Genomic DNA, 12997 nt, shown 5'->3' on the forward strand with positions numbered 1-12997 from the left:
CATTTCATTAAATCAAGCCTCCATTTATTATGACGTTCAAAACATAAAGATAAAAAAAATTACTCAAAGGGAAAGAAAATGCTGAAAAACAACTACAAAAAACCCCTGCTCTGAATCAGGATCGGTTCAAAGATGAATGTCATTGCCACAATACACCAGCAAGTGGAGTAGTTACACTTTGAGAAGAATTCCATCTTCCTAACCACTGAATTATTCTACAGGGCACTTTAACCAGACCAAAAATTGACTTTTGGGTGTAGCCACAATGGAAATGACGGATCATTTTAATGCAAGAGAAAAAGATTGGAAACCTTGACCCTCTAGATTACTTTGCACCTCAGTGAGAAGGGGAAAAAAACACTTGCAGATCAGCTTATTAAAATACTATGTTCGTGTAATTCAGGTACCAGGAAAATATTTAAAAGAACGGCTAAATTAACTGTGGGATGCCACTTTTTCTTTGGTAATTATTTCCATACAAGAATAATAATGTACATCCTTTCTCCCACAAAAAAAGACCCCCAACAACTCCATCGTTTATTTTTAGAGACGTGGGAATAACAGTGTCAGTTTGTGCAGAATTTGCAAGCTCTTTGAATACTAGAGTCTGAGAGTGGGTAAGGCTGGCACAGAGCACTTTTTTTTTTAATCCTGAAGCATAAGAGCTTTTCAGTTGAGATGGTTAGGCCATGAATCTGAAGGTTTATGCTGCATTTAAAAAAAATATCACCATGTTCATCAATTCTTATAAGATTTGTAAGGCTTAATTCTCACATAAGCTCAGGAAAGCTGTAGAAAAGTCTGTAGCTATCCCTTCCAACCAGCTTCTGTAATCCTGGGTTTACAGAAAGGAATGTTCTGGCTGATGGGAAGCAGGTCCCTGGGTATATAGAAATGCAGGGCTCCCACGTAGGGGCACTCGCGATGTGGATAACTAGCCCCTTCATGCTCTTACCTTAATAATAACTCAACCTTGATTCTAACATCATACTTCTCAGTTCTTTTCATTCCCTAGTGAAGCTAAGTGCAGAGGAAACAGCACTGTGTGCTCTAGAAAATGCCCTGAGCCCTGCCCATTGGGGGGCTAGAGTCCCCACTTGGACAGAAGCTGCCTCTCTGCAATTTGGAGTGCTCACGAATAGGAGATGTGCTTCTTTCCCTTGAAGTTGAATGAACACAAGGACATCGAGAACACATAAACAATTGTCCCTTATGGGAACCATGCCTAGGAGAAAGCATCCACGAAATGCAAAAACCTAGGTGTGAGCACAGGTTCTGTGGATTAACTTTCTCCAGAGGCACCTCTGTGATGACCAGGAGCCACTACTCTTCCTTTAAAATCACACACCACGGTAGCTTTTCCACAAAGGTGGCCCCTCCACTCCTGGAGACAGCATGCTATCAATATGTAAAAAGGTATTACCCTCAAATGTGTGCATTCTTTTGCTGGGACATAAACCCTGCCGGAAGATTTTCTTCATGAAAATCCAAGGAACATTTCTCAGTTCAATGACCCTAAGCAATGATTTTGAATTACCTCCACTCATGAAATAGAAGGAAAGCATTTTTCTCCCCAGTATCTACACATGGTGGCTGAAGGAAGTACAGGATCCAATGTAAGAAGATTCAAGCTTTAGACTCTGCCTTGAACATTCTATCAAGGTCCCCAAGTCTCTGATGGTGCAATCTGGACTGTATTCTCTCTTGCAGGGGTTCATGGGATTGTGTCACAGTGAACATCACTGCACTGTGCAACAAAGGATTTTTAAAGAACAACGAGAAAAATATGTAAATGAGATGCTGCTGCACACGCACTCCTAATTTTGAGTTTGCCATGAAACTGACAGAGGAGTCTTGTGTTCTTCCAACTCAGGGGCAAATAAGCCAAAAAAAATTCTTCCAAGGTTTGCTCTACTCTGAGATACATAAAGGGTAGAGATGAGCAGTAAAGAGGAAAATACATACAGAAGCTAGTAACGGGAGACATGTTGCTTACAAAAGGAAACAGAAGGAAGGTGTACCTAGGGTTAAAGCAATGGAATGGAGAGAAAATGTCTGTGTCTGTTTTTAATGAGAGTTGAGTCATTTTTTCTAGCAAATCTAGAATGAAGACTGCATACAAACCAGGTAGGAATGAAAGGGGAGGCCCCCAGGCGATTAAAGTACATTCAGGAAAGGGCTGACGTACATTTGTGGTATGGTGGGCGAATACCCAGTCTGACACGGAGTCAGGAGAAGAATTGCCCAGCGCTCCCTACTGGGCTGGGATAGGCAGACATAGGCTGCACTTTAGAATGGCTCCTGACATATAGGGAAGGATGTGTGGGGGGTGAGGATGTAGAATGTTCTGTAATAATCTACACATCCATAGGTTACCACAGCTGTCTGAAAGGAGCGTTTAGGAAGTAAGGTACTTGGAGATGAATTTTCTGTGAGCCCTGTTGGCATTCACAGAAGAGTGGACTCTGGGAACCAAGCCTGAGGAAAGAGAAGAAAAATCTCTGGGGTTTCCCAGTCCCTAATGAATCTTTGCAGTTGTACATTCACAGAAACCTGAAGTTTTGTCTGAATTTGCCAGGATTTTCCTTACGTTTCAGATGTTATTCATGGAAAATGCTTGTATTCGTTATCTTCAAAGATCTTGGATAGCAATACCTTGAACTTAGTATATCCTTAATGAATAATTACTGAGTGAATGAATCAACCATGTTCCCAAATGAGGAATGTGTCTTACATTAATTAAAATAGGAGTCAATAATGAGCACAATACAGCCTATATTTTCTTTATTACTGCCATTTGGCAAATTGAGGACACGCTCTAGCAATTCAAATCTCCCTCTGAGGTAAGTTTAGTAGCTATCATGATAGGTTTTGGCAGCTCTCTCCTGGGGTCCCCAAGGCTCACTAAACATTTTAGGAGGATTCCGGACATTATCCTAGCGGCCGGTGAGATAACCCACTTCCAGGTATGGGAGAAGTGTGGCCCTGCCTGTTGTAACCAGCAAATTCTGTACTGAAGTCTCCAATGAGTGCTGACGGCTTGAGGGACCGAGAGCATGCAGTCTGGGTCCTCTTTACTTGGTTCAAACTCTGGGTTTTTATTCCAGAGTTGGTGGAAATGTTTTTTCACTGCCTTGTATGCTTGAGAAGAAATAAATCTCAAGTGGAAGGGGAGGCTGGGCGGAGGCTGGGGGAGACTGAGAGACATGGGTGGGGGGGAGAGGTGAGGGAGAACAGGCAGGGGCTGAGGGTCTCTGAGTAGAAGCCCATAGCGAGAACTTAGCTGAAAGGGGAACATTGGACCTTGGGGAAGTTAGGCAACTCACTAGTTACCTGATAATGACAAAAGCCTTAGAATCACAGGCTGCTGACCCTGAATGCAAAAGGCAGCATGGTGCTAACTCAGTGCTAAGGCAGGAGTACAGGTCTTGGAGAGGCAGGCCCGTAAGCTTCTGGGATCTGCACTGACCAATCATTTTCAATGATTCCCTCGATAGCATAGTACCTACTTGGACCTTCCCCAACTCCAGCCCATCAAGTCATCCATTCTGGCTGCTCTGGAGCTCGTGGGCATGACTATACCTGCAAAGTCATGTCTTCAGAAAGGGCTTTTAATTCTTCCTAAAAACATTTTTATATGTCCCCTTCTTGTTTTCATTTTCCATTGCATTTTTCTTCTTTTTCCCAGGAGACAAACTCGTATTCACGGATGATAACTATCTGGCAGCTCCCATTAGTCGAGCGCCTTTATGTGCGTATGTTATACAAACCTTATGTTTAATCATCTCAGTAACCCATAAAATCCCCACTTTACAGACAAGCGCTAAGCGAGGTCACTCAGCGTGTGTTCTGGCCACTACATCAGGCAGCTTCTTGATACAGAATGCTGTACAGTGCAAAACATGCTTTCACATGCTTTATGTGGTTCTACAACCTGTGAATTAAGAGTTCTTTTGCCTCTGTTTTACAGAAGGTACCAATGAAATGTAGACAGGTTATGGGACCTGCCCACATCACGTCTTTCACAGCAGCTAAGCTAGGATGCAAACTTGTGTCCTGCTTTTTTATAGCTCATGCTTCTCTAATGGTATAGTAGAAACATCTGAAGCTCCCAGATATAAATGTCCTCGAATTTCTTTATATCCACCTTCGAATTTATCTGTTTTTCTTTTTACGTCTCCTCTATGTCAGGGAGAAGCTGGTTCTATTCTATGTTCTTAAAGGTTCTCTCAGTTGCTCATGAGTGGCTTTATCTTGTTCCATTTCTTCACCTTTCACGTCTCAAATTTTTCTCTGAACTCCAATTGCTGTTTCTAATCACCAAGAAAGGGCACGTTTTTCTTGGCAACGTACCTGTATATCTCATACACTGTTCAGCAATCTGCAACTAAGTATGTTTGCTCTGTTTTTCTGCTCACTCCACGTGCTTCCCTATTTCCATACTTCTGCTTAAATGGATTTGAAATGTTGTCCTTTTCTTTACTTGCAGAAATTCTATTCCTTCTTTAAGAATAAGCTCAAATGTTGTACGTGCTATGACTATTTCCCCAGTTACTCCAGTTAGAGTTAATGGTAAATTCTCTGTGTTCCCAAAGCACTTTGCTTACGAGGAAAACACATCACATACCACGTGAGAAATTTATTTATCTCCATCTCTTTCAACTTATGGGTGTCAGCACAATAGAGACACGAAGAGAACTTTATTTACCTCTACACACTTGGAAGCAATAAGTATGGCCCTTGACTAAGTGTTTGTTGGATGGATGGATGGATGGATGGATGGATGGACAGTAAGTGATTCAGTTACTACTCCAATTTTTCAACATGTCCCAAGGAGGGCATGATCTGATTTCAAGGATTCCTCCCCTCATTTTAAATCTCCACTCTTATCCTGGGAACTTTTCTTGCCTTTTTTGTGAAAATACTGTTTTAAATTTTAAAAAATGACTTGCTGTATGAAATCAGGGAAAAGGAGAGGGACTGACATATCATTTTTCTTGTAAAAGTAAATATCACACTGCCACCCAGGTGATCAATGTTGCAGAAAGGCAGCCAAAAAAATTAAAATTTATTTGTAAGTTAAAAAAATAAGATAATGGGAATTGATCTTATATTAATAAATTCTATGTTCACATATAACATAATAGCAAATTATGTTCATTAGATTGGAATAATGAGTTTGGGGAGGTAGGGAGGAAAAGGGAGAAGCTAGGCTGAATTATGGAAGTCAGAATTTATTGTAAGCAATGCGGTTTTATTACTTTCAATACTGTAACCTGCCAATAAAGTCTGTCTAAGGAGGCATCTACTTAATGACGTGGATCCTTACTTTATAGCTGAATCCTTCTGCCTAAAGACCATTGTGTATGCAAAAGCCATGAAAACAATTGTTCTCTTTAAATAAGTTACAGGTGTTCTCTCGATTTGTCTTATCAAATCCAGTCCTTGCAGAAAACTCAAAGGTAAGTTTCATCTTAGTTTGGGTCAAATTGTCAAAAACTGTGTATTAGCAATATCTGAATTAATGAGGCTTTGGTGTATTCATAGAGGAAGGCCATTTCTGGAGAATACAATACAATGTCTCAGGGAAGTGTTAAATGCTTTAAAAATAAAAACAGGAAAAATGCAAACCTTTTAAAATAAGATGAGCATTAACTTCATTAAGCTAAATGTTAACTGAAATCTATCTTCTGAAAGTTTAGTTTCCTTTGTAAATTCCCCAAGGACAAGGATCATGGTTTACTTGCTTCTCCTCTCTACCTTCCAAGACTATACACCCCAACAATCGCACCTAGGCTTTGCTTCCTGGTGACAGGTTTCACTGTAAAAACAGGTGTTTAAAAGTGACATGATGAGGTTTTCAGATATTCTTGTCGTTGCTCTGCTCATCTATAGTTACCCGAGACTCAAATATAAAGAAAGTTTACTCACTGATTCTGGGTATAGGCTGCGGGTAATTTACCGGCTCCCATCCTGGAAAAGAGAGAGGCAATTCATTCTGAGCTGTCACCACAGAGCTGGATGCACGGTCAAACCCACAAGCCATGAGATCATGACCTGAGCCGAAGTCAGATGCTCAAATGACTGAGCCACCCAGTATGTTTAAAACACCCCGTATATTTAAAAACTTTCTACATAAAGATGCATCAATGCCTCTACTATTTTATTTCTAGCAAAGAAAATCATGCAGTGTGGGGAGGAAGGGTCATGAAATAGAATATGTCACTCTTGTGTTTCTGGGCTACTGAAGAGGTGACAGGCTTGGTGTCACTCATCAGGAAAGTAGGCATTACCTTCAAGCTTTGCACAGAGAAGACTGAGTCTTGTGCCTGTTTCCTCTGCATCAGAGAAATAGAGCTGGGGAACTGGTGGGGTAGAGGGAGTAGGAATATGTTCACTGAAGGGAAGAAAATGTCCCTGGATTCTTTGTGTCCTTGGATTCTTTGTGTCAGTGTGTTAATATCCAATTATATTTCCTGCTTAGAATCTTTGTATAAATCTTTGTGTATATACAATTATATTTTCTGCTTAGATTGTTTGAGTACTTGGGACAGATCTCTCTGCATAAAATTGCTATTCAGAATAGATATGCCATATGTATCTCCTGGCGTGGAATACTCATGGCTCACTGTTGGATACCTTGATCTATGAAGCTTGGAAGGGTAAATGAACTAAAATCTAGGATGAAAGAAAAAAGGCTCTTTGAGGGAAGTGATCCCATGGATATTAAATCATCCAGAACTAATGTTCATTTATTCTGTAGTAAAGAGCTCTAAGAAAGAAATCTTTAGCTTTCCTTGAGCCAATGATCTTTCATCCTGATAATCAAGAAGGACCTCTTTCTACTAGATGAAGTTGCTAAATGTAACATAGCAAATTCCTTCTGGCTTAGTCATCTCTGGGAGAGGAGAGCTTTAACTCATTCAGAGAACAATTTCAGGGAGCTGCAAGATGGTAATAATATGACTATTTAGATTTCTTCTTTCTAGATTACAGTTATAATTCTTCCCTTAAAAACCATATTATAAATATATAATATACAGTACATATTATATACTGCATACTATAACATATTTTATGTAATATATATTTTAATATAATAACCTATTACATGCTAAACTAAATATATTATATAATGTATTGCATGCTAAACTGCATATTAATACATATCCTATATTAAATACATGTATATGTAATGTTTTGTTCTCTGTATGCTGTAAAATATCCCTTTCAAAGTATGTTGCTAAAAATTTGAACAAGTACTTAGGAATGGTGAGGCTAAACAATGATAGGAATAAGTCTGTTTGCTATCCTGTGCTACTTAAAAAACTGCGATCAGTGTAACTCAGTTATAATATTCATTTTTTAACCCTAATTGCAACAAAGATCCTATTGGCTTTTGCCTTTTTAATCAATTTTTCACTGAATTTCATTTATGCTAAGACGAACAGTTTATACTTCTGTCAGTTAAATGCTATTCTGCCTCTAGGATGATTTAAACGATACATCTAAGGGCATTCTGACTTGTATTGTCATGAGTTTCCTGGTGTAAAGTGTCAGCAGCTCCACTTGATTTAGTGATTTCTGCATTTTGGATGAAGGCCTTTATAAGTCATTTGTAGAGCTCATCAATAAGTTATAGGTCCTACGCTACAACTGATCCCCATGGGTTGGAACCTGATATGTAATCCACTGCTTCAACCCACTTTGATGTAATTGCAACTCTATATTTACCTGTTCACCCATGTAACAGTAGCATGATTAAGATCACACCCTTGTGGCTTGGTGATAAGAATATTGTTTAGGCTAGAACCCCAAATCTTCCTCCATAGAAAACTGATTTTATTCAGCATATTTTCATTGTTTATATAAATCTGTCACATAACTGTGGGAGGAAATTAAATTGCTGTGGAAAAGATGGCTATTCAAAAAGTGAAATCTGGCTGCTCCTTTGTCTCTTATGATATTCTGGTAAGTTGCTTATTGATTGCATGAGGAATTGTTCTCATCAGGTATTGCTTTTAAGTTCTCTGGCTTATAATGCTGAAGTGGTTTCCTTAAAAAATGTGAACCTGACAGGCTCTTTTCCCCATGTCCACGATGACTCAAATATAAAGGCTGTGCAAGGTCATCTGCCAATTTCTTTTATTCTTTTTTTTTTTTTTACTTACTGTGGTAGGAAACAGACAACACAAGATCTATCCTCTTAACAAATGTTAAACTGTACAGTATAGTATTGTTTACTATAAAGCACAATGTAGTATAGCAGACCTCTAGAACTTACTTGTTCATCCTGCACGACTGAAACTCTATACCCATGGAACACCACACCCCGATGCCCCTCTCCCCAGCCCCAGGAAACCTCCGTCTTCCAATTTCTAGGTTTCAGGAAACCTGACATTAGGGCATAATAATGAAATGCAGTCAGGGATTGGATACTCCTCCCTCATCTAGAGTGGCTCTTCACACATCACAGACTGCAGTAGATTAATTAGATAAGCACACGTCTTGTACATGTTATAGTAAATTTGCTAAACACAGGGCGGATCCAGTCTTACTCCTCTTTATAACTTCCCTGACCCTAGTTTTGCGCCCTGTATAAATATGTATTGAATTAAATTAATTTTAAAAATTTCTTTTCCAGGTAAAAATATCTTTTCCCAGTAACCATTTCTTTTCTGAGAAAAAGAATGGAAAGTACGCGCCACCTATTTTTAAGTAAATGAATTGTCTCATTAAGAAAAGCACCCTCCTTCATGACTCAGTAAGAGTAATGGTATGTATCACTCTTAAAGGCTTTGACTGTATCTTCTAAATCATTGCTATTCCTATATATTTTTATAATGTAACCTAGGATGTTGGGTTCAGTTCATACAATCAACATAGACTAACTTCCTCGCTACATGATCATATATTAAATAACCATGAATATCCATTTCTGTGGATGACTTTAAATCTCAGCATTCAGGCTTGTTTCACATAACAGAAATTAACTGGGTTTTGACCAGTGCCCCTAAGATTAATGTTAACATCCAGTGTACATATTCTTACATTGTGCTTATGAGGTTGATTTCGATATTAAAGGCTTAGTTTAGTGGTATAGACAACCTAATGAAACAGGATCTTTCCCTTCTCCACAGGACTTTCTTCCGAGTCATTTTTGGTTTGGGTAGTAAAGCACGTTTCACCTGTTGAGACTTGGCATAAGAACCATACTAAGTGAGAAGGTCTAGAGCTTTGATGGGAAATCAATTTAAAAAAAATAGCGTTTCACTGATCCTTTTCCTCAGGGTTGGAGAGCTCCATGCATCATAAATAGCACACTGAGTCAGACAGAGCTCACATTCAAGTGAGAGAACACAAATACGACCACAATGCACTTTTCTCAAAGTAATTCCTCTGGCCACAGTGAGAAACTAATCATGTTGTTTATCATCATCCTTACCTAGGAGAGAATACAGAGAGACAGGAAAAGGTTGGACAGATTCCTAAGATCATGTGGCAATTTGTTGTTGAAACTGAAATAGGGTTACATTTCATGAATGAATGGTTTTTCCCCCTCCAGCCAAACCTTTCAGGAATGTGATTATCAATACCCTCAATTTTACATACTGGTATTCTGATTTAAAAAAAAAATGGTCACAGTGAAGTTTAGGTCCTCTGCTGTCTCATATTTGGTTGCTGGATTTAAAAGTTTATTCCAAGGGCACCTGGGTGGCTCAGTAGGTTAAGCGTATGACTTTGGCTTGGGTCATGATCTCACAGCTTGTGAGTTTGAACCTTGTGTAGGGCTCTGAATTGACAGCTCAGACCCTGGAGCCTGCTTCATCTGTGTCTCCCTCTCTCTCTCTCTGTCCTTCCCCTGCTCACGCTGTGTCTCTCTCTCCTTCAAAAATAAATAAACATTAAAATAAATAAACATTAAAAAATGTTTTAAGTTTATTCCAATATTTTCTTTTGACATGTTAATTTGGTCTAACCTTACCTTCTTTCCTGTTTTCTACTAAAATTACTTGGATGCACAATTATTAAATTAATAATAACCACAATAACATCTAACATGTAATCCTTTTAGAATTGAATTTTTTCTGAATATGTTACCATTATATCTTCACACCTTAATCTATAGCATTTTACTTTTAATAACTCAGCATTATTGAGTCTTTCTAAAGCATTTTTATAGAAATAGCAATTTTTTATGCACCCATATGTCATTGGTTTACATAATTTGTAACTGAATTGAATAATTATATGAACAAGTTTAATTCGCACAGCAGGTTTGGGAACAAACACAACTGGCACATGGTCCACATATATCCCCACAGGTGGGGTCAAAAGTTTACAGGTAAACTAGACGGATAACAGGTGGGGCTCCTCTGTTAGGCTGGTTATGAGAATCCTTCAGTAGGTTACATCTAGGAAAGGGAGAGCATTGCTTCACTAGGCAAATCATTTAACAGAGGGTTAGTTAAAAAAAAACAAACTTCTATTGTATTTTATACTTTGTGTATGTATTACTTTGATAAATATATAAACACATATATATTTTTAAATGGAGAGAGAAGGAGAAGGAGACAATAAGTTTAGGCATCTTGCCCCAGATTGTAAAACTAGAGGTAGAACAAGGATTTGGCTCCAGAATTCTGTCTCCAAGTCCACCCTTCCAGTATTCTTTCCTTCTGTCCCATGAACCCTAGGGTAGAGAAGCCTGTGGGGGCTGGGGAGACTGCCTCCAACCAGGAAGGGAGCTCGAGATAGATCACAAGAGTCATCAAGAAAGCACAGTAAAGAAGAAAGAAGAAAGAAAGTGAGAAGATAGTCTTAGGAATTGGCAAACAAGAACCCTGCCATTAAGTTCACCCAGGTATTTCCTGACTTTAGGCATCACTGGTTCAAAACAAAAGGGGTTTCATCAAACACATTTGGTCAACTGACACTGCCAACTATTTTCAGAACCAGTTTTTGCAACTCTGGAATGGAAGGAACTCTGAAAGGGCATCCCTCCTCTCTGGCAAACAATAATCAACACAGAAGAACGTCTGACCCAATAGTCCCACAGGGAGCCAGGGCGGGAGCAAGCTTAGTAGAAATCTGTGATGACAAATGGCAATTACACTAAAGGCATTTGAGCCTCACCATCCAGTTGCTTCTAATCCTTGGATTTTCCAGGTTCTATCTCCATCAAGACCTTCTTTGAGTAAGACGATTAGCACCAGTTTTAAAGAACCTCCTAGCCTCCCAGAAGGGATAATCTTAGAGTAGCTGTTTTAAAATGCCTCACAAAGGATTATTATGTTTTTCCATTAAGTATTAATGATTTCAGTTTATGTTAAATGCCTTCCATGTTTCTTTCCTTGGCATTTTCCAAATTATTTTCTTCAAGAAGCAAATTAGAAAGGCATTAAGATTTCTATGACTTTATAAGGAATTCATAAAAAAGGTTAAGATCTCAAATGGGTATCCTTTCAATAAAATTATGTTAAATTGTGCGAAATGTTCATGCATGGGACGTCAGTTTTATATACTTTCAAAAATAGCTCTTTCATTTTTAAACGACCTAGTTTCAAAAAATAATTATTGCCATCATTTATTTGGCTATAAATGTGGTTGAGATTTAAAGCCTCCTTCATATATAAAACAGTATCTCATTTCAATATGTTTTCGGAAGCATTACATAGATAATAGATTAATTATTTAATTAACATGGGTACAAATGTAAAGACCATGCGAGTAAACTGCTTATTTTATTTCCTAAAGATCACACAATGAGTTAACTCGTTTTTAGTTAGTGAACAAAATTAACTGCAAGGAAACACAAGTGACAGAGAAAGAGGGCAAGATCCGGCGCCACTGGGTGTATTGAGTGTTCCTTTTTAAGAAGCTCCATTCCAGCTGGACCAGACTCTGTGCCCTGCTGGCTGCTGAGCACACCTGCGCTCACGCCGGGCTCCCTGGGCAGAGGGATCCAGCATGTTCTGGCAAGTTGTCTATAGAATAAAGTACAAATCATGTCCCGTGGGAGGGCTGAGAAGGCCGGCCCAAACAGCAGCCTCTGAAGGGACAGCGGCACTGAAAAGGGGCAAGTCTGATCCTACACGTGTCTCCGGGTAAACCAATGAACCCAGTCTGCCCAGGGCCCTAATTCTCTTATCTACAAAATGTCTCAATGTCCATCTCAACTTTGAGATTCCAGCACATGGGGCAAACATAAGTAAATGAATAGGTTTTCATGATCATGCAGTCACCTTGTTTTTCTTATTTATGTGGTAGTTTTCCTATCCATGTTCCTATTCATGCTGTGTTGCTTCCTTCAGGAAGCAAATTAGAAAAGTATTAAGATTTCTATGTCGTTGTAAGAAATTGACAAAAATGTCCGAGATCTCAATGGCTATCCCCTCAGTAAAATGATGTCAAATTGTTTAAAGTTGCCAAGGGCTGGATCCAAACTCAGGAGGTCTGGCAAAAGGGTCCACGCGCCTAACCCTTATACCACACCATCTGTAGACACTTCCACTGTTTAATAAATACTTTTGTGTCGACTGACTCTGCCACATGCAAGCTCACTAAAGGAAAGCACTTTGTCTCTGCTTTCTCTGTGCCTCAGACTAGTACACACAGAGACACTCCGTAGGAGTAGCCTATGAGGTATAGGAATCTGGTTTAGCAGTGAAAACAAAGGGCAAACCTCTGAAATTGTCTGCCACGCTTACAACACACAGAGACACTTCCCTTCCTTCTTGTTCTTTCCTACACTCTGTGAAAAATGTTGGCTCCCTACTACACAGATCAGAAAAATGGGTAATAGCAATAATAGAAACACCTTATACATTCCTACATTTCAGAAATATGAGTCTGACAATGAAGAAAGATCTTTTGGTGCTAAACTCTCCCTCACTTACTTTCTTCTTTCTTCCTTCCTTTGTCACTGTCTCAACAAATATTTGTTTTATTCCCACTACATCCAGACAAACCTCTGGATGTGTTATTAACGTTTCCA

At 39.0% G+C, this 12997-nt stretch overlaps 1 protein-coding gene across 1 annotated transcript in view; it reads right to left on the bottom strand.

The window, feature by feature from the left end:
* Nucleotides 1-12997, bottom strand: part of CHST9 (carbohydrate sulfotransferase 9) — a 202229-nt gene that overhangs the window by 102146 nt on the left and 87086 nt on the right. The window contains exon 3 of the mRNA XM_077778177.1: nucleotides 5932-5973. Within this exon, the coding sequence (XP_077634303.1) occupies nucleotides 5932-5973 (42 nt within the window). The remainder of the gene's footprint in view (nucleotides 1-5931; nucleotides 5974-12997) is intronic.

Source organism: Crocuta crocuta, unplaced genomic scaffold (assembly GCF_008692635.1).
Source record: "Crocuta crocuta isolate KB4526 unplaced genomic scaffold, BGI_CrCroc_1.0 scaffold26, whole genome shotgun sequence".
In the NCBI taxonomy this organism is placed as follows: domain Eukaryota; kingdom Metazoa; phylum Chordata; class Mammalia; order Carnivora; family Hyaenidae; genus Crocuta; species Crocuta crocuta.